This window comes from Columba livia, chromosome 1 (genome assembly GCF_036013475.1).
Source record: "Columba livia isolate bColLiv1 breed racing homer chromosome 1, bColLiv1.pat.W.v2, whole genome shotgun sequence".
In the NCBI taxonomy this organism is placed as follows: domain Eukaryota; kingdom Metazoa; phylum Chordata; class Aves; order Columbiformes; family Columbidae; genus Columba; species Columba livia.
In genome coordinates, this window is record NC_088602.1 from 187,434,072 (window position 1) to 187,456,583 (window position 22,512).

Consider the following 22,512-nt stretch of genomic DNA (forward strand, 5'->3'; position numbering starts at 1 on the left):
GCCGGTGAGGGGGGACCGCGGGCGAGCGAGCGAGCGAGCGCGCACCCCCGCAAACACACACTCACGCACACACACTCACACACACGCGCGCACCCGTGCGCGCCCGCCCAGCAGCGCGCGGTCTCCGCCCCCCCGCGCGCACAGGCACATACACACACCGGCGGCACGCACAGCCGCGCGCACACCGGCAGACCCCCGCGCACCCGCGCAAGCACCGCGCGCTCCCTCACAGGCTCCTGCGCGCTCCCCGGCAGCGCGGCCGCTCGGCGGAGTGCGCGGCGCGGAGGCGGCCCCGGTCCCGGCCCCGGCGAGCCCCCGCCATGCGCTGAGCCGCGGTCCCGCCAGCACCCAGCGCCGCTGATCCCGCCCGCGGCGTGGGGGCGGCCGCCGGGCGCGGCCGCGGCGCGGAGCCGGCTCCCCACTGCGGAGAGGTGCAGCTGCCCGCGGAGCAGGCAGGCAGGAGGCTGAGAGGCAGTCGGACAGGCAGGCAGACGGGAGGAGGCAGAGGACGATTTGGACATGCTCATTCTAGGGCGCTTGGTTGCCTGCATCCATCTCGTCTGTATCCTTAGAGTGGGTGAGTGATATTTGCATGAATTCATCCTTGGGGTTCTGACCAACTTTTCTCCCCGGGCCCCAGTGGAGCTTTTCTCCCTTTCGCTTAGAGCTGCAGGTGCGATCACCGGCTGTTCCCCACGCGCTGTCAGCACCCCGGGTGGGAACGTTTCTCCTGCCCCCGTTACCTCAGCCCCTGCTGCCGGGCTCCGCGGATGCGCGGTGCCCCACGCCAGCCCCGGCACAGGCGGGTTGCCCCGGGGGTGACTCGCCAGCCCACTCCGCCGTGGCTCCCACAGCCGCTTCGCGCCCCGCGGAGCCGCTCCCCGCCGAGCCGTCCCCGAGGCAGCCCGCACCCGCGGGGGAACGAACGCCTGTGACAGGAGGGGGAGGGAAAATCCCTGCCGAGCGGTATTGACATCGAACTTCTCTGTGGGATTGGAGCATGAAATTTGGCGTTGTCCCCTGGTATGAAGTGTTCGGAAGAGAAGTGGGGACGGGCGCAAAATTTCACCCCCGAAAAAGCCTCGTTCTCCAACAACGGGCAGCCTCAGTGGTGACCCCAAAGCAGGGTATAACTGCTGCCTCGAAAAGCAAAATACAAGTCATTCATTCACGTGGGACATTGCATACGGAACATGGATTCATGTATCGATTTTAGTAGAGCTACTTACATAACCAAATTAATTTTCAACTCATTCAGGTCTGTGCAACTGAAGCGCATCCTAACAACGATGAGCTGCTCTGTTATTCGGTATTGTTATAACCAGCGTGAGTCAGTTGATGCTGTTAGAAGTGCTGTCTTAAATACTTTGTCAAATAAATATTAGGAGCTTAAGTGGAGGGGTTTGTATCGTGTTGTATGATTATTTCGAATTTATAAATCTGTCGAATGACTAGAAAATACTTGTTGTTTGCTTGTATGAAGAACTTAGGAGCTTCAGCCCATTATGTACAAAACCAGTTTTACAATAGGTCTCTCATGATAAAGTAGGCACTAACCTACATTTTTCACCCAATAGGTGGTGCTGCTTCTGAAACCATGAAGCTCTATAAACAAAGATCGGTGTTAGGTTACCGAGAGTGGAAGCAATTTCGTACAAAGTTCGGCTAGTTAACAGGAAACTACTTTTAAAAATTTTGTCATGTGAAAAATATTTTATACCTTCTTTCTGAAAGTATAGTGGCATAGTTCAACTGTAAATGTGAAGAATGTAACCGACCTTTAATTAAAATGTATGATCTTTGTAAGTGCAGTAATGGGATTTTAATGTCACTTTTAAACTAACCTGTTTTTGAATGCAGGGTGTTGATTCTAATATAATTCTCCTACACTTGTTTGCCAAAGAATGACCTGTCATAAAACTTTTCGTAAGTTTTCAAGACATCTTTCTTACGTTGCCAAACTGTTTCCTAAAATCAGACATACTCCCAAGACTATTTAAAGAGCAAAATTAGCAGGTGTTTATATATGTATGTGGAGGTATATGAAAATGTGTGAGTACAGATCAAGTATACCATGATATGATTGCACAATTCAATTTTGGAGACTAACTTCCATGTTCAGGTGATCCTACCACATTGCAAGCAATGCAGGACATAACTTTTAAAATGAAACCTATGGTGTTTTAATAATTTAATCTTGTCTTTTTAGAAATAAGGTGGTTTTGTATAATGTAATATTCAAATACATGCTGTGCATAGGTAAGCTATATTCATGATTTTAAAAGATCTGACAGGATGGGAAAACAAAGTTTTTTACTCACACATGAAGTGTAAGTGTGGGCTACTTTTTTTTTTTTTTTTTTTTTTTTCTCTAGATGGATACGCTATTGTTTTCAAACCTGACCTGAAGGGGACACCCTTTCTAGATGTGATGGATGATTTGGTCACAATGGTGGCTCATTCTGAAGACTCATGAGCTACACTGCTCAGTGTGTTCAATGACATGATTGTTCTCAAAAGTGAATACCCTGTGCAGGTTACTGGACTGGTACAATCAGATTTCATTTGAGTATGTTCCTCTTTGAGTATCTCTCCATAACTAAACATGCTCTCATCTGATAGTAGTAGTTCATAGGAGTTTTGATAGAATTTTGACATTGTTTCCTTTTTTTTTTATGTCATTAAAAAATAAATGATTGCATAGTACCACTGTATGGTTCCTAGGGCTTGGTGAGAGAGGACAGGGTGGCTCTTACCATTAGGTATCTGGTACGGAAGAAGCCAGACCCAGGACTCTGTGCTTGGGATGTTGCTGAGTAGTGTGTCAGTCTCCCTTTGCATTCTGGAGACCACGCTTACTAGTTTGAGGCCAGGCAACGTGTAGATCCCGGCCTCATTTGCTTGTAATTTCAAAAAATGTTAGGGAGTTCTCAGCTGGTCACATACAGAGCTCCTTTCTAATGAATCTGTTCAGGAGCTCTTGCCTGTGGGAGATTCAGCAGGAAAATCTCAGTCTCATCTGTGTTCAGAGAAGACAAGAAGGCCAAATCAACCCCACTGGAGAAAAACCTATTAGAGCAAATGGAGGCAAAAAGTTCCTTTGGGTATGACAAGACAGTGACAGTTTGTTCTCTGAGTTCTTGAAGAAATGCTTAGGGGCTTGATTCTAAAATCCCTGCAGAGATAAGAATAGCACCTTCCTCCACAGTGTTACTGAAGCCAAGTACTGATGTAATTATTTATGGAGCAGGGTATTATCTGAGTATTCTCAGTGAGTGCCATTCAGTGAAGTTCAATGGACCTACTTGTGGAGTGAGATGCTATTCAGTCGCAAGTAAGGGCACGTGAGGAGTCCTGTGTGATTATTTGTGGACACTACTGCGTAGTTAGAATAGAGAGTTCCTATTAAGTCCTTTCTGTTACTAAAATTAAAGGAAAGAAACTGTGAAAATTCACTTTCTTTTTTTACATTTTTATTTTAAATGAGAAATATATGAATGTGTAATGTTCAGCCTGAAGACATTATTTGAAATTCTGCCCTGATTCACTCTTGCGTTCCATATAACCAATCAGTGGGATGTGCCCTTTTTGTAGCTTTTCTCTCTTTGTGCTTATGGAAAAAGTATCTGGAGTCTTTTCAATAGGAAGACTATTTATGAACTGGTGTAGGCAAGAAAATATTAATAGAAAAAGGAAAATGATGTAACGAATTACATTATAATTGTGATTAAATTTGAATCAAAGAGGTGTAAATATTTAGGCAAGACTTAAAAAATATTCCCTGCTCCCACCAGAAAAATGTATGGGTAATTCCCCCAAATTATATAAAAAGCATCTCCAAAATTAGCTAATCTGTACCTTACTACTGCCACTGTCTGACTTCAGCCATGGTTTTGCCTTTCAAAACACAGCTAATTAAACTATGAATTTTTTAATTAGTTGTGTCTCACTTTAATTTTTCACTATCCAGAACGGACTCTCATTTTTAGTTTGTTTCTGGCACCTCAGTGCCATGTCTTTATTCATGCAAAAGTAGATGCGTTTCCCTAAATATTCTTATTTTTCTAATACCACTGACATCAGGACTAGATTTCCAAGCTAGCAGACAGCATACAGCCCATGAGCAACAAGAAAAACAGCTTCTCTGCACTCTTTACTGGATGGCCCCAACTAATAATGATGAGAATCTGAAGGGCAGCATAGGCTCAGCTTTCTGAATCCAATCACACTTCCTATTCATTCTCATGTCCTCACATTTAGATTCAATAAGTCCCTAGACTGTTAAAGGACTATGGGATCAGATCCCTCATTTTTGCACTAACCTCTTATTTTGACAATATTTTTGTAGGCCAGATACTTGGCATTCTTAAAACTCAAATCACAGTAATAATACTGTATGTTATTTGTCATGCTTTAGCATATTTTACATTTAATATGATGTGTTTCTGTGAATGATGATACATAGTTCCTATGGAGAAATGTAGTCCTGCCATATCTAAAACACAAGAGCTAAAACAAAAATAAGAATTTTAGGAGTGTTAAACCATCTATTTTAACTTACTCTATGATAACCATCTGTATGTTATGCATTTTGGTACCATAGAGATTGATATATACCAAAATCTAAATATACAGTATAGATTTATTTTAGATTCAAATACTCACAGGTATGAAAAGTTGTGCAGAAATGAATGACATTTTAAAAGTTAATGTCAGCATAACCTGATATTTATTCAGCACACTAGTCTGTGCTTTGCAATGTTTATTCAATACAATGCGTAAGGAAAGGTTTTTAAGTTGCATTTGGCATTACTTCATCTCTAAATATACTTTTTTATCTGAATTCCTGGAGAGAAACTAAATAATACATGTAAAACTACAGTGCTAAGCTTGAAACTATTTTATTTGTAATCTGAATTATAAATTGGGATGTTAATTGATGTATGTAGGCACTCGCCCATTTCTTAAAGAAGGCGATTTCCTTCGTTTTCTGTGGTCATCATTTAAGTGATCACGGCCCACCATGAGTTCTCTAATTAGGAACTTAAGGGTGAACAGATTCTCCTCTTTTGCTGGCAGTTTCAATTCCTCTTCAAACATGCTGTGCCTCTCAGTATTCCCCGTAGGGTCTGGAAGTCTGTGGTAGTTCCGGAGTCCCTCGCTCCCATTTAACAGCTCGATTCTCACAGCTTCGTGCACCATTTATGTGGCTTTCCTGTATGAGACATCCTCTGGCTATTCAATAAGCTCCTTTTCCCATAAAGACAAAAGTTACCTTTTTGAATACATGTCAAGGCTTCTGCATTAGAAAGTTGAATCAACAGGAAGAAAAGGACTTACAATATTAAATAAACAAAATCCTCTACATGAAAGATAGCAAATTTTTCAAAGAGGCTGTGACTGTAAATGAAACTTGGCTCTAGCAGATGTTGTGGAACTGTTGGCAGCAGAGTACTTTTGCAGGAAGGTATGGTGCAGATTGTTTGTTGAATACAAATTGCTGAAGTTGGGCAGTTCAGTCTTGAGGTTCAGGTGGAAATAACTGGAGATTTAGAAATGAGGTGAGGGTTTATTTTACTTACTTTGCAACACTGGCTGATATTGTGGCACTATCTGGTGAGGTGAAATAACAGATTTTTTTAAGAAAAACAGGCATTGTGTAAAGTGTCATGGACTGTTCTAGCTGAGGCATGCCTTTTAGAAGCTCCTGTTGCTTTCTACTTCTTGCCCATACTTGGACTTCAGTATTCCTTGATGTCCCAGGAGTAGATATATTTCACCTTGGAAATCAGTGTTTTTCATTACTAGTCAAAGACTCTGGGAGCTATTGTTTGAGTTAGCTAATTTCATAAGTCCTTATTCTGGTAAAAGTCCTGTGCATGACAAAAATACTATGCTACATCTGATAAGGAAGGCTCAGTAGTGAAGGTAGGACAGCAGTGGAACTTACATGCCTGAGCCCAAAATGGAAATTTTAAGGGTCCTTGAGTCAGCTGGTACCTTTCAGGGCTTCCAGAGAAGCTTTCAGGCATGTGCCTTACCTGACCTTATTATGTGCACCACAGTGCCTCTTTCCCTTGTAAGTTTTATTGAGATCCAAGCCCAACTGTTCTTTCAGATGACTTCACTGATTGCTAAGTCTGCAAGGCTTCCCTAAATACACACTGACCAGGACCAGGTGTCTTGATCTGACCACTACTGCTACTTCTGTTTAAAACAAAGGGCAAGGTCATTGCTCTGACACCTTCTCATGTTGTGGCTCAGTGACTGAAGTGTTTTACCAAGGAAAGACAGTATAAAGGGAAGACCTGTTCTGAGCTAAAGGGATTTAAACTAGATCTCCTGGCTCCAAACATTAGATTTGTCAAATGAGAAGACTCTTCATACTTCTTGCTTAAGATGAAGCATTTTGTCAAGGCTAGGAATTGAAGGGAAGGAATGGGGAGAAGAACATCAATTATGCCACTGCATGAAATCATAAGTAACCTACTACTTAAATATTGTGTATGCTTATGTTCCCCTCATCTCATAAAGGGCACAGAAGATTTATAAAAAAAGTATGAAAATGGCAACAGTGAATATCACAGGAATCTGTTTTGAGGAATAACTAAATAAGCTAGGACTCCCTGTCAAGAGCAAAGACAACTTTTTTGTTTTATAGAGCATTATGAACTTCCCATTGTGATGGGAATCGATTCTTCACTAACTCTTCCAATATAAGAGAAAGAGAGCAGAAAATGAAAGCACTGGAAACCAGATTTAAGATAAATAAAATAAAAGGGTAGTTCTTCCTGCAACAGGTGATAGACTTGTGAAGCTCTACTGTAGGTTGCTCTGTGAGCAAAACATTTTAAGGGGATACCAGACAACATCTTGAAAGAGAAACCTGCTGATGGTTGTTAAGCAGATGGAAACCACATCCATTTCAGGGTGGTTTTTTTGTTGTTGCTTGGTTGGGTTTTCTTAGCTGGAAATACGGTCTGGGAGAATTTGCAATGAGATTTGCAGGTGTATTGCATAAGTTTGCCTTTTTCTTTATGTTCCTTAAGCATCTCCTTCAGGCTTTTGGAGACAGGACTCTGAATTAGTACAGCAAGGGAGGAAATACAAGTTTCTGTGCTTGCTCCTACTCAGTGTTTCATTATCCACTGGATACAATACATAAATTACTACCACTGCCTTTTCTCTGGTTGTGCTCTAAAAAGAGCAGGTTTTGGTAATTTCTTTGAAAGCTGTAGGTATTTACTCTTAGAAGGGAATTCTGGGCTCTACTTCCAAAGGACCAGGCTCCCAAAGATGGGCAGAGCTCTGATGCCTTCTACCACCTCAGCATTTCACATCAGCTGTCCTGGGCAGCTGAACACCTTTTGGGCAAGACAATTGCTTGTTGTTGCCCTCAGCTGCCTTGCTCACCTGAAGGCACAGGTGAGCCTGAAGAGCACAGAAGAGCCTGATCTTCAAGGCTCTGGAGCTTCCTGGTAGTGCCTGACAGTTGGGTGATTCAGCTGAATGCCATCTTGCATTTGGGCTTTTGTCTAAATCAGGGCTCTCAAATACATAATTTACACCTCACCTGCAGATTCAGCAGCTAAAGAACAGGCTAGATGTGGCTTGGTTACTTGACATTTAAAAGCAGTATTTTATTTTCTAGATCCTCATAATGTTCCATTAGATGAACAAGGTAACTTTTTTTTTTCCCTACAACCCTTTATATTTCACTAAACTTATAGACTGTAGATACGTGGCAAATTCTCTGTGTGATGTTGAAATATTAGACATTCTACTGTGCAGATAGCATTCAGCAATTCACATTTCTGTATGAAGATATTAGGATGGCTCGTCTGACTGGTGAGAGATTTCATTAAGAGTTCAGGAGCAGTATATCTGTTAGCACTTTGAATTGTCATCCTCATTGCCAAGAGATTTTTGCTAAATACTGGATTACCTGAAGGCTGAAATATAAAGCAAGTAGCATCTGAAGAGGTATCAAACTTCACTGCCTTATTTATCTGTTTGTGGAGACAGGATAACAGTAAAAGCAGTGAAAAGTTGATTAGACAATAAGATCAGAAAGGGTGAAATGAAGGGCATCTAGAGTATTTTTGCTATATTGAAATTGTGTTATAAAATTGATCTTTGAAATGCTGTAAATAAAGGATAGAAAAATAATGAAATCAAATGTATCTCAGTGAATGAAGATGTATGTTTCTGTAAATGCCTGAACAGAATTTGACAAAGAATTCCTGAGTCATTTAAAATTTCCTTGGAAATCATGACATGTTCTTTAATGTGGACAGTTCTTGTGTGTGTGGTGTGGGTTTTTTTGTTGTTTGTTTGGGTTTTTTTCTGTTTGTTTGGTTAGTTTGTTTAAGTAAAAGATCCAAGCCAAATTAGGTGTCGTTTTGTTTTCCTGAAGTAGTTAGAATGATTTAGTGACTTCACTGAGATATAGACTGGTTTGTATCATAATTCTTAAAAATTACACTTTTCCAAATATAATGCTATTTTTCAAAGCTGTCAAGGCCTTGGAAAAGAAAAAATTGTAATGTTCTGCAGGGGCAACTTATATTGAAGAAAATGAAGCTTTTTGAAAGCTAAAGCAAGTATTTTGGGGAAAAATTAAGCCCTTAAAATCAGTGTATAAAAAAAGACTTGGTTCTTCAATTGCTTTGTATGCTGAACTCCATGCTTTCAGCAGAAGTTCCCAAAAAGCAAAACATCTGCTTGCTTAGACTAAATAGCTAATGATCAGAGTAACAGCTGGCTTTATAAAAGTGACCTAATATTACTGCAGGCAGTTTGTCTTTTAGCTCTGTCCTCAAACCAACCAAATGTCTTTCATCTATTTGTAGCTATTTGGAAGAATCATTTTGTTCCAAGTCTATGTTAGTTGTTCCTATCACTTCATTTTATAACTCTTACTCTGAGAGGTGTGAGCATGATAATTAACAAATTTGGCAGGCTGGGACTTCCTGGGAGGCTCAGGAGCCTTCTGCCAACCCCCTGGAGCACTGCTGGCAGACATGTGGGACATTTCATGTTACATGGTACACTCACCACACAACCCATCCACCCATCACCTGCATGAGTTTGGGGAGAGCTCTGTGTGATCTGTGGCTACCTTTCTTTTTTTCCTTTTTTTTTTTAAAAGTCTTTGGGTTTTAGACAGTAACTTTGAATTTGATTTATCTTGCAGCATTGCAGAAAGCTCCCAAGGAATCAGGTTGTCTTTGGGTTTTGTTGTGGTGGTGGCATGGCTTTTAATTGTTGGTTGTGTTTTGTTGTTTGTTTATTTTGTTTGTTTTTTTCTTTGTTTGTTTGTTTTGGGTTTTTTTAACACACCTTAGATTTGTGTTTAAAAAAACCTGTATCTTGCTGTAGATGCAAAGATCACAGCAGAGTTACGTATCACTCATATCAGTGGAAATAGGTGTGAATAGATCCTGGATGAGCATTAAGGGGAAAAAGATCCAGAAGAGCTATTTAAGTTTTAGGATAGTGCTGACACAAAACCAAATGCATATACACTGGCAATGTGCAAATTTAAGCTGAAAATTAGAAGGTTCCTAACCATTACAGCAATGAGATTCTAGAAAGCCTTTCCAATGATAACAGAAGGAGCAAAAAACCAATATTTTTTAATAATGCAGTTCAGTGTCTTTTCCAAGATCCTCCTGCAGTAGGAGAGAACAGCAGCATTGACCTGGGAATCACCCTCAGTGAGTGCACGTTACTGTTTCAACTGTGCTGAATAAGAAAACTGAGCAGCGTGTACCTGTCTGTGCCAGCCAGCTGCTCGCTGCTGGAATAATGTAAAACAGCCATTCCTCATGCCAGACTGATAGATTGGTGAGCTGAGGTACTGAGGACCAAGTGGCCACGTAGCATCTCCAGTACCACTCAGTGTTTCAGACTGCACTGAGTACTGAAATGTCATAAATCTACGCAGTAAAAGTAAGTTAATATGACATCAAGAGACTTAAAAATGTACATTTTTGGTTTAATTATTGTATTTTGAGGCTGTTAACACTTTGCTCTTTTAAATAAGATTACTTGTACAAGTGTAAGGTAAAAACCTCTTTTAAAAAAAGTATTTGAAATATCATGTAGTTGTATGGCTTGAGGAGCTGGGGTTTAATTAACATACTAGCAATTAGAAGAGCTTGGCAGTGCCCTCACTTTCTTACATCATATGACCATAGAAAATTTCAGTTAATTTTATTTCAATGTCAGATTTAACAGTGGCTGAATTCTGAGAATATTCACAGCCTCATCCACCCATTTCTCTTTAATCCCCTCCATGTCCTTCTCTCATTCTCCTGTGAATGGTCTGACTTCCCCAACAGCTTTTGAACTCTCATCTCACCATGTGCGTATTTTTCCCAAACACCTGAGTCAACTCATGGAAAACTACTCCTGCAACTTTGTAAGCATCCTCCTTGATGGGTTTCTGTCCCCCTTTTAATGTGTGTTTCCTACTTAATTGACACAAGTCCTTTCCACTGTTTCTTCTTGTATTTTGTCTTATTTCTTTCTCCCCTTATTTATTTGGGATGAAGAAAAAGGAGTTCACATTTTGCTTACTGATATATCTGTATGGTAAACAAAGAAACACCCAAAACTACATAAATCAATGTAATATGTATTAGAACTAACCAAACAGTGGGTAAAAAATGTAAATTCCCTATACTTATTTTTATGTGAGTTTTATTTTCTGCACTGTTGTCTAATCACTTAGTCAAAGGTTTAGGGTTTTTGTATCTCTTAATGAGAGAAAAAGGCCAGATTTCTGTATTTAACACGTATTTGAGCAGAGGTCAAGTCAATATTTCATTCAACAGAATTAATTCAGGAATACTTAGACTAGAAATTATTATTTTAATCCATTAGTGAAAAATACACCTATACAAAAGATTATGGGAGGCTATCCTTTAATCTTTGTATGTTTCCGTCTTCTCTGGTTTGTGTTGTCCACTGTGGGATTTACAATGTGTGAATCAGCAGAGAAAATATGTTTCCACGCGACAGTAATCTTCACTGTGTGTGGGGGGTGTTCCAGCCTTTTTGTGTGAGGTGATAAGACTATGACACAGAATCTGCCGAAAACTTGTCTGTGTAGTGGCTGTACTTGAGGAGGGAAAGATGAGAACAGGAATGGATATGTACTGTTCATTAGGAATATGTGCATGTCTTAAATGATCTGGTTAGCTTTTCCAATTATTTAAGTGTTTATGAGAGGAAAAGAGATTAATCATATTAAAACTAATTGCAAGTGCGATTTAGAGCAGATTTAAAATACCCTTATTGCCCTGCTGAATGGAAGAAGCTAAATCAGCTAAATCAGGTGAAGCTAATAAGACAGTAATGTATAATGAGTAGCTTCATGTTACATGCAGTTGAGTGAAATAGAAGGAAATATATTTAGAACAACCAGAAAATGTAGTCTTGGGGTTTTTTTTGTGAATAAGGTAATGTGGGTTAATCAGCTTTTTCTAATATGATCTACATATTCTATCACTGTTGTAAACAGTGCACTTGTATAAAACTGTGATCCAGGTTAGTTTTTTTTTTTTTTGTTTGTTTTGTTTTGTTTTTCTGTTAGTTAATTCCTGGGATTGCAAAGGTTTTCTACATATATGAAACCCTGGACTCCTGGTGTCTGTTGTTCACTTGAAAGTGACATGGAACTTGACCCACTCAGTAGCTTTATGGTTAGACAGAAGAAGAGGTTTAAGTCACCTTACAGTGGAATTCAAAATGCTGGGTTAGTCATGTGTGTTGTGTACAGAGCATGAGAGTTTTAGGGACCCAGTCTGGGATTCATAGCAGCCAGTGTGTTCAGTACTGGAACATGTAGGCCTGGCTGGTAAAATAAAGATCAGTGTAGATAATAAAGTATTAAAAAGTAACAAAGTGAGAAGTGCTTCTTAGAACCACATACTGGTTCTAAGATGCTGAAACATCTTGTTTAGATGGCTAGATACAACAAAAAAAATATACTGGAGTTCATAATTGTTGATCTTACTACTGTACTCCTAAAATAGCCATAAGATGTTGATACTGGAGCCTTCTTATATTCATCTAATAGTACAACATTTGCCAAAGAAACAGGAGATGGCAGTTCTAAGCCTTTCCCTTGTGAGGGAGTTTGAACCACAACTGCAGACAGCAGTGTTGTCCGTGGGATGACAGAGCACAGCAGTTGAGGGTGGGCAACAGTGCTGATCTGTACCCTGGCTGACGATGGCAATGGAAAAAAAGTTTGAAAGAGAAAACCTTGACTATCCATTCTAATGAGTGAGATAAGGTGGCCCAGTGAAGCATTTCCGGGTGCCAGACTAGATTTTTGCCCTCCTTCCTTCACTGTGCCTCCCCCCTGCACCCCAGCCCCAGAAGCAGCAGCTGATGCCGTAGGCAAGCAGCAAACCCCTGGTCTGCCGATGCTGTAGCTGCCCCCCTTGCTCCCCACCACATCCCCCCCACACAGTTGTCTGTCTGTGCTTGCAATGGAACATCTTTGCTGGGACCGATGCCAATGTGGACAAAGGTGTTCAGCTGCTGAAACCACCACTCTGCGATGGGTGATAGGGGACAAGCAGGAGATATGTTCCGTAGGCTGGATTAAAGCCTTGGGCCAGCAGTTGGACCGTGCTGGGTTATGTCTCATAGTGAAAGGAGTGAGACGTGGGGTTCCTGTCTCTGGCAGTTGGATTATTTTTGTCCTTTATCTAGCTGCTGCCCAGTGAAAAAAAAAAAACAAACAACCAAACAAAAGCCACCAACCAAACAGAAAAACTCACGCCAGGCTTTCTGTTGTCTCCTGTAGTTTTGAAACCTGCTGAATAATCCTGCTGTATGTCCTGGATACGTTGTTCTGATGCTTATCTAGGTCATCTGAGTGTCTCTTAATAGCCACCTACTTAACCGTGGTCCATGAAGTCTGTGCATCTTTCAGTCTTGAACCTGTTTCCTTTTTTGTGTGTGTATGTGTTGTAGAAACGGAACCAGTTAGACGTAAAAGTGTATTGTATCTCTCCTAGAAAACTGTGAAGCTGTATCATTAGTCTGCATAGGAAATGTATGCAGTTGCACCACCTGTGTTGGAATAGCAGGAGATTTTCTGCCGCAGGCAGGTATAGCAACCAAGCGAGCAACAGCTGTGGTGTCCTGGAAGAAAATACAGCATGTGCTCCTTTTTGTAGCAAATCAACTGTTTTAGATGGCATAGAGACAACAGATTCATTTCCCTGGTGAGTCACTAAGCCTCCCTAAAGCCTGGTATCTCCAAGGCTTTCAGCTGAGGTGGAGCATATTACACCGCTCCCAATACAGCCAAAACATTAAAGGCATAGTCAAACCCATAATTAATTAATGCTTGTGTAACACTTAAAAGATGTAACTCACTGGATGAGCACTAAAGCTGTTGCTAATGATTTTAAATCTACGAAGCAACTTCCTAAAAACCTTTGAAATTGGCAATTATAATGTTCTGCCTTAGATGGAAAAGCTTTGATCACTCCAGAGCAGGAAATAAATGCATGACTTAAACTGAAGAGATGGTGATAGAGCAGCAGCAAACTGCTAAATACACTGGTGTGGCACAGGGCCAGAAGAAGATTTGCTGCTGCTTCTTCAAAAACTCATTTTGAAGCCATTTGAGTATTTCTGTGTGGTGTAAATGACTGTAAAAGTCCTAGGAAGTCTGCAGTTGCATGTATTTATTTAATGTAACAAGGTGGATGGATGATGGCAGAGAGGTGGATGTGGTCTACCTTGACTACAGTAAAGCCTTTGACACAGTCTCCCACAGCATCCTCACAGCTAAGTTGAGGAGGTGTGGTGTAGACAATAGAGTAGTGAGGTGGGTTGCAAACTGGCTTAAGGAGAGAAGCCAGAGAGTGGTAGTCAATGGTGCGGAGTCTAGTTGGAGGCCAGTATCTAGTGGAGTGCGTCAGGGGTCAGTGCTGGGGCCAATATTATTCAATATATTCATTAACGATTTAGACGGGGGAATAGAGTGTACTATCAGCAAGTTTGCTGATGACACTAAGCTGGGAGGTGTGGCTGACACGCCAGAAGGCTGTGCTGCCATCCAGCGGGACCTGGACAGGCTGGAGAGTTGGCCGGGGAATAACCTGATGAAATTTAACAAGGGAAAGTGTAGAGTCCTGCATCTGGGCAGGAACAACCCCAGGTTCCAGTATAGGTTGGGAAATTACATATTAGAGAGCAGTGTAGGGGAAAGGGACCTGGGGGTCCTGGTGGACAACAGGATGACCATGAGCCAGCACTGTGCCCTTGTGGCCAGGAAGGCCAATGGCATCCTGGGGTGTATTAGAAGGGGAGTGGCTAGTAGATCGAGAGAGGTTCTCCTTCCCCTCTACTTCGCCCTGGTGAGACCACATCTGGAATATTGTGTCCAGTTCTGGGCCCCTCAGTTCAAGAAGGACAGGGAACTGCTGGAGAGGGTCCAGCGTAGGGCAACCAAGATGATTAAGGGAGTGGAGCACCTCCCTCATGAAGAAAGGCTGAGGGAGCTGGGGCTCTTTAGTTTGGAGAAGAGGAGACTAAGGGGGGACCTCATTAATGTTTATAAATATATAAAGGGTGAGTGCCATGAGGATGGAGCCAGGCTCTTCTCGATGGCAAACAATGATAGGACAAGGGGTAATGGGATCAAGCTGGAACACAAGAGGTTCTGCTTAAATTTGAGAAAAAACTTCTTCTCAGTGAGGGTAACAGAGCACTGGAACAGGCTGCCCAGGGAGGTTGTGGAGTCTCCTTCTCTGGAGACATTCAAAACCTGCCTGGACATGTTCCTGTGCGACCTCACCTAGATGTTCCTGCTCCAGCAGGGGGATTGGACTAGATGATCTTTTGAGGTCCCTTACAATCCCAAACATACTGTGATACTGTGATACTGTATTTATGGTCTGAAGAGAAAACTTAATTGAAGAATTTTACTTTCATGCCCTCCTCCTTTTTTTTTTTTTTTTCTAAATTTCTATGCAATTACAAGGCTACATTCTTAAACAGTACTAGAAATGAACCTAATGAAAATATCCTGACTTATACTGCCTTACGTTCCAACACAGATGCTTTAGCAAGATTGAAAAAAAAAAAAAGTAAGATTTTAAAAAATATTAACATATGTCTGAAATCATATTGTTTTCTGTTCAAGGGTAGGAATATTTTGTAAAGAACCTAACTACAGTCTAGAAGATGGATTTTGCTGTGGTGTTTTCCAGGAGTAAAAATATGTGATGATGTCTGCTGGACTAGTGCTGGTTGTGGGTTCAGCAAACTATTTCTCTAATTTATTCAATTTTTCATGAAATGATTAAAATTTAAGAGGTTATTTGGTGTAGTCTTTGCTTATAAACTTTCTACACTTCCTCAAATAACTTATAGCTATTAATGGGTAGAAGAACTAAAATCAGAACATTTAAAGAAAATAAAAAAGGCATTGTAGAAAGACTTGGCTTTTAAGCATGTGTGGATATTTTTGAGCTAGTGTTTTCCTGTCACGGACAAATATTGTTTGTTATTCGAAGGCATCTTCAGAAATATTTTATTTATTTGGATTAATTGCTTAATAAATTCTCCCTAACATGTTTGAATAAGTGAAAAATACTCTTCAAGGTGCTCCTTGAAGGAGCAAATATTATTGTAAGGGTTTTATGTAGTAATAACTTACTAGAAAAAAAAATCCAGCTTTCTTTTGGGTGTTCCTACTTGTTTCAAGTGGCAGTGTATGAGGACTAAACTTTTTTGAAATTTCATTTACAAAATAAAGTTACATCCAAGTAAAATGAGGGAAAAAAATCTGACTTGTCTGTCAGCTTTCTACTGAGGGATTAAATGTAAATGAACTGTGCTTATTGATGCAATACCAATATACTTCTGAAATTTTACAGACATTTGAGAAGTATAATTAGTTATGGGAAGCATAGCCATTTAAATTACACATTATACATATTTAGTTCCATGGACAGATACATCCTCTAACTGGGCTTTTGCAAGTGTTAGATGTTTAACAAAAATGAATCTGAGGTTAAACAGACGTGGCGATGTTGTATAATCAGGAAATTGCTAACATTTATTATTTATGTATCAATGGCATCTAAGTGCATTTGTCAGTGACCAGGGTTTCATTGTGTAAGTTACCATATGAATGAAGAACAGGAATATGACACCTGCCCTTGGGAATTTAGAAACAAAATACATAATGAAGGTGTATAGATGATGGCAAAGCAGTGAATGTGGTCTGTCTTGATTTCAGTAAAGCATTTGACACAGCAACATCCTTGCTGCTAAACTGAGGAAGTGTGATCTGGATGATCAGGTAGTGAGGTGGACTGTGAACTGGCTGAAAGGAAGAAGCCAAAGAGTCGTGGTCAATGGGGCAGAGTCCAGTTGGAGGGCTGTATCTAGTGGAGTGCCTCAAGGGTCAGTACTGGGACCGGTACTATTCAATATATTCATCAATGACTTGGATGAGGGAATAGAGTGTACTATCAGCAAGTTTGGGACACCAAGCTGGGAGGTGTGGCTGACACACCAGAAGGCTGTGCTGCCATCCAGCAAGACCTGGACAGGCTGGAGAGTTGAGCGGGCAAAAATTTAATGAAATATAACAGTGGCAGGGGTAGAGTCTTGCATCTGGGCAGGAACAACCCCAGGTTCCAGTATAAGTTGGGGAATGACCTATTAGAGAGCAGTGTAGGGGAAAGGGACCTGGGGGTCCTGGTGGACAGCAGGATGACCATGAGCCAGCACTGTGGCCTTGTGGCCAAGAGGGCCAATGGCATCCTGGGGAGTATTAGAAGGGGGGTGGTTAGTAGGTCGAGAGAGGTTCTCCTTCCCCTCTACTCTGCCCTGGTGAGACCACATCTGGAATATTGTGTCCAGTTCTGGGCCCCTCAGTTCAAGAAGGACAGGGAACTGCTGGAGAGAGTCCAGTGCAGGGCAACAAAGATGATTAAGGGAGTGGAGCATCTCCCTTATGAGGAAAAGCTGAGGGAGCTGGGTCTCTTTAGCTTGGAGAAGAGGATACTGAGGGGTGACCTTATTAATGTTTGTAAATATATAAAAGGTGAGTGTCACGAGGATGGAGCCAGGCTTTTCTCGGTGACAACCAATGATAGGACAAGAGGCAATGGGTTCAAACTGGAACACAGGAGGTTCCACTTAAATGTGAGAATAAACTTCTTCTCAGTGAGGGTAACAGAACACTGGAACAGGCTGCCCAGGGGGGTTGTGAAGTTTCCTTCTCTGGAGACATTCAAAACCCACCTGGACACATTCCTGTGTAACCTCCTCTAGGTGTTTCTGCTCTGGCACGGGGATTGGACTAGATGATTATTTTGAGGTTCCATCCAATCCCTAATATTCTGTGATTCTGTGGGAGGAACTGCTGAGAAAATAATTATATTGTACAAGGTGTTTCAAAAAGATGGACCCAATTTCAAAGATACAGTGATTTCAAAATGAGTCTGTCTTTTTGAAAGACCCTGTATATTAGTCTGTATAAAAATCAGTTGAGTTGATGAAGCAGCGGTCAGTCGCATTTTTTTTTCTATCTGTTGCATGCAAGTGAGAATTTCCGAAGAGGTGTTGAACAGGTCTGTCTCAGTTCCTCATCTGTAAGGTAGAGGTATTATAGTAATACTTAAGGTGTTCTCTGTGGAGCATGTTCACATTTCTAAAGCTCTTTCAAGAGAAGAAGGTTAGCTCCCAGTGTGACATTATAGGGCAGAGTCCCCCTGCGAGAGATTTATGCAGAACTCCTTTGCAGTCTGCCTGGGACTGACATGTGGGTGCGGGCAGGTCGGTCTGCAGCCGCCTGGAGAAGCCCCTTGTGTGCCATGTAAGCCCAGGTAACGCTTACAGGTGAGGAAAAGCCTTCACCTGGAGATCTGATGTATTCTGGTGATTCAGTAAGGAACTGAGAATCCTGACACCTAGGAACTGAACCTGGCAGACAGTGTCAACTCGAGCATGTGATTCATCTTCTTTGCCTCGGTTTGCTGTTGGCAAAGCAGAGATGACATCCCCATACTTTCTGAAGTCAGTCCAGCAACAAAAGCACTGTATAAACGGTGGGGTGCACAGATAGTACAATGTGAGCATTGACACAGGAGATGCCAGATTATGCTGCTTCTAATGACAAGACAGCCCTTTCAGTGTGATCACAGCCTTCCTAATGGCACATGGCTTCACTTAAGTGAGGCTGCATGTACTTTTACACCTGACAACTTAGGTCAAAACAGCTGCTCTGAACATTTATCCTATGGTGGATCCTCTCTGATTGTAATTCTAAACAGAAATTCTTACTCTGTCTACCAGAACCCATGGACTGCAGCAAGGCCTGGTTACCTCAGGGTGCCAGCTTGAAAACAAGCATGGAGAAATCTGGCAAAATCTAATTGGCATTTACTGTATAAAACAAAGCTCTAACGTATCACTAAAGGAACAGTTATACTGAATGGGGATACCACTGGTGCGATTTTACCTAACTGCTGTAATTTAATGTTCATATGCTGTGTATAGCTAGAAGTGTGGTAGGACAGTCATAACATGCTAAAAAGTTAGGTTTTGCTCGTGTAGCAGTCAGTACAGCTTGGGTCTGTGTGTCATATTTGATGGTAATAATAATGATAATAATATCCTGTGTCATTCTTTTTCATCTGTTATTCTTCTTCATACTGTGAAGGTGGGTACATGAACATGGATATAGGGCTGGTGGCTGTCGGCAGCTGTTTTCCAATTGCTGCCATCTCAGTTCCACGAGGTCTTGCAACACACGTTGTCCAGGTAGTCCCTGGTGCTGAATGGTCGGTACAGCTTTTCTCTCTTATGCCCTCCATACTGCCAGGTAAAAAAGTACATGGGTCACTGTTCAGGCTTCGGTGTTCGCTGCCAGTCACTGCACTGTGTTGTCCTCATACATTATTCTTGTCTCTAGTTCTGACTTTCAGGGAGATGATGCTCTGTATTCATTACTCTTAATTCAGAAGTAAATGTTGTGACTATAAGGACAAAGACTGACATGGGCAAAGGCTTTAAATTGCACAAGGGAGAAGTGGATGAAAATCTACGTTTCTTTTTACTTTCTTTTTAAAAAAATAGCATATGTTATAAAATGAATAAAAGGACAATTCCAGGTTCCTGTTGTCTTCCAGTAAATGGTGACTTATGAGGATAAAAAGGAAGTGGTGAGTCCTACTGACAAGAGGAAAGGTGTTAATGGTAGTTTCCAGAGTTCCTAGAAATCAAACAGAGAAATGGAGAGAAAATAGAGGAGAAGAGAAGCAAAAAAAAAAAGAAGGGGGGGCGGGGAGAGAAAGAAAAAGGAGGGAATGAAGAAGGGAGGAAGGAAGGAGAAGCTTTACAGATGAGACACACTTGGCACTTGTGCAGTGTCTGTTTATCTCATGTTTTTTAGGTTTGGTGTTGCTGCAGTTTGTAACTACTAGAAAAGGAGACTGGGGAAATGAGTTATATTACTCCTACTGTGACTTTTACGGGCATTGCATCACTAAACGCAGAGAGAAATTAAATGCAGTGACTGAACCCCAAGCTTCCAATCTCAGTTGTTTTTAACAACTCGCATACACACAGAGGGGAAAATGAAGAGGGTAATGCTACCAATTTCTTCTTTTTTAAAAAATGCGGCCAGGTGGAGTTTATTGCAGAACAATTTGTGAGATGTTCATTCATCACAATAGAGAAAAGAAATTACTCAGAGCAAGGGATGAAGAGTCTTTATATATTTGCCTTTAACAGGAATTGTTTATGTAACTTTCTTGGCTTCACCACAACAATGATTTCTAAAGATACATAGGTATGTAATACTTCCAGCAAACGTATAATGAACGAATTATAGAAAGAGACATGTTGACACTTGCAAGCAGAAGTTAAGTGATGTGAGTTAAGAGCAGTGATGGGTCTGGGGATGCAAGAGACAGCCCTCCGGCCCCCTTACCTGCGCTGCCTTGGCCTCTTGTCTGTGGGTGGCTCACAACCCTTCCTCTTCTCCTGCTCTTAGGGAAACTTCGCACTCCCCTTCCCCTCCTCTTCCTCAACCCCACATGTGGGTGTGACCCAGATTTCCCTCTATAAATCCTGTTTTTCTGGAGGCAAGAAGGAATTTTTCCTGACAGGAGGAGGGAGTTCTGCAAAGCAGATTCTGTGTAATTGTTGCTCACTGCCTGGGGCAAGCATCCATATCTGAGATTATAATTTAAATTCTGTTTATACAACATGCAGTCTCAATGATTTCTGTTAGATTTCTGTGGAAGTTCTGGCAATATTACAAATAAATCGTAATAATAGTTGCTAATAAGTAAATGCTGACAGTGATATTCAGGCCAAATGACCATTGTAACCCAAACAATCCCAAGGAGCTTTACTGTTTTCAAAACAGGAATGTGTATTCGTAGGCTGAAAGGTAATTTGGTTGGAATAGTACATTTCATTTATAATGAATGTGTCCAGACCTAGTGCTGCATCTTTGCACAATATGCAAAGCAAAGATTTGATGATAAAACTCACTGCTCCTGAGCATGGCACACTGGTGCCTCTATGGACAGAACATAGTTGTGCATTACAGGTCAAACAAGGACTTTTCTGGTTTTCACCAAAATGTACAGATATTTGGTAATAACTGCTTTTGGGAGGGAACATTTGAAGAGGAGTTAAAAACTAAGACTTGTAAGAACCGTGACCAGGATCAGTTTTAGCTTGCAAAGAGAAACAGACAGGTTGGTGTGGCAGATAAATTCTGTAAGTTTAAATTCTTTTACGGGGAAACAATATTTGGAAATAAATTTCCTCTAAACTTCATAATTATTTTAATTGGAGAAAAAACTCTTTATGCAATATCTATAATGAGTGCTATTTTAAGAATTCACCCAAGGCTCTAGTCATGAAGAAACATGTGCTTGACTGGGTTGCATTCACTCTAGAAAGTAAAATTTATGTTCTACTTGCAGCTCTAAAAGGAACCTCTTTGTTGTTTTTCTTCTAATCCAGAATTCCGTTGTGTCTATGATGAACATCCGAGGTTTATAGGGAAAAAAAAATCAAAAGAGAAACAGGCTGTCATTTCCTATGGAAAAAAAAACCACTAACATGATACTGGCAGGAAAAAAAGGCATAATAGTACAAATCCTGATCAAAATAAATTCTACTCAGTTCTAAGCTGTGTCCATAAAATTTTTGATGTACATCTATTAGGTGTTCAATTTTTCTGACATATATTATACAACAAGTAAATTTGTAAGAGTAAGGTAATATTATGGTAAGAACTCATATCCAAGAGCTACTCTTAGGTTTAAATGATTCAGATGCTAAGAAGTAAATTAGAAAAAGTGAACTGCTAGTGTGAATGACCATATAATGAACTAAATTTGAAGATTAATGGTTTCAACTAATACATAAGCATCTTCTTTCTTTAATGTAGGAAAGCATCCAAGACATGGTCAAAAGTGTGGAATAGTCAGTGCTTGAATGAGAACTATCTGTTATTCATTACACACCAATGTAGCCTCCCAAGCACTATAAAGGTAAAAGTAGAAATTAAGATAGCAATAAAAATGATAGAACTTTTTTTTTTTTTTTACAGTTATGTTCTTCCATTCCTTTCCTTCCAGTGTTGATGTGGAGTCCATAAGAGACGAGATAGATTTTAGTGAATGTATAAAGCGTAATCCTAACACAAATAGACTAGTATAATGTCAGTGTAAGAGCAGTGAGACCATTCATTTGGCAATAAGCCAAGCATTGCTGGAGAAATTAAAATGCAACCCTTTCATCACTGCTTGATTTAGCAATTAATTGACATCAAACTAGCAAATATGAACTAGACAGAAAATACAGAGTGTGGTTTCTCCATATTAATACTTTAATTTATTTTTCATTGCATATCTTCAGAGTAGGCAGAATTTCCATTATTTACTCAAAGAAGCCCCAGTCTTGTTGAAGTATTAGTTCGCACTTACCTGCTACTCAGTCTAGATAAGATCTTCCTTCACCCTTAATCTAATTATGACAAAATAAATAATGACAAGTCTTGAGAAAGTAAGTGTGTGACAATTAATAAAGAAGTGGTTATATATGAAGGAGTTTGCTTTGCTGATTGTGATAGTGCTCAGCCTGTGAATCAGCAGTATAAGAGGAGTATGCTGAGAAAAGACAATCGTAAAGGTAAAGGTGAATTATGAAATCCAAATGAGGCCCTGGGGACTAGGAAGATAATGATGGGTAAATCAAATCTGAGATGTGGGTTGAGGCACAAACATGTGGGTGAAGAGGGAAGCTTCAATTTGATATAAGAAAAAGGGAATGTTCAGGCCATGATCTGTGTGTTATAGGCAGCCTCAGAGAACAATTCATCCATCATTCAGCCCATTGCTGGCAGCTTGCTTTCCCTGGGGAGTTAATTTGGTGGCAACAGCCTGCCCTTAGCTGTCATTTTTACCAGGGCTGAGAAGCTTATTCCTGTCGCAC

At 40.8% G+C, this 22,512-nt stretch overlaps 1 protein-coding gene across 5 annotated transcripts in view; it reads left to right on the forward strand.

The window, feature by feature from the left end:
• Positions 1–321: 321 nt before the first annotated feature.
• Positions 322–22,512, forward strand: part of PTPRZ1 (protein tyrosine phosphatase receptor type Z1) — a 142,486-nt gene continuing 120,295 nt past the window's right edge. For 4 of the 5 annotated variants that reach the window (XM_021294917.2, XM_021294918.2, XM_021294920.2 and 1 more), the window contains exon 1: positions 323–577. In XM_021294917.2, the coding sequence (XP_021150592.2) occupies positions 520–577 (58 nt within the window). In that variant the 5' untranslated portion in view covers positions 323–519. Of the gene's footprint in view, positions 578–22,512 lie in introns of all 5 variants that reach the window. The other variant, XM_021294919.2, reaches the window with a different exon arrangement.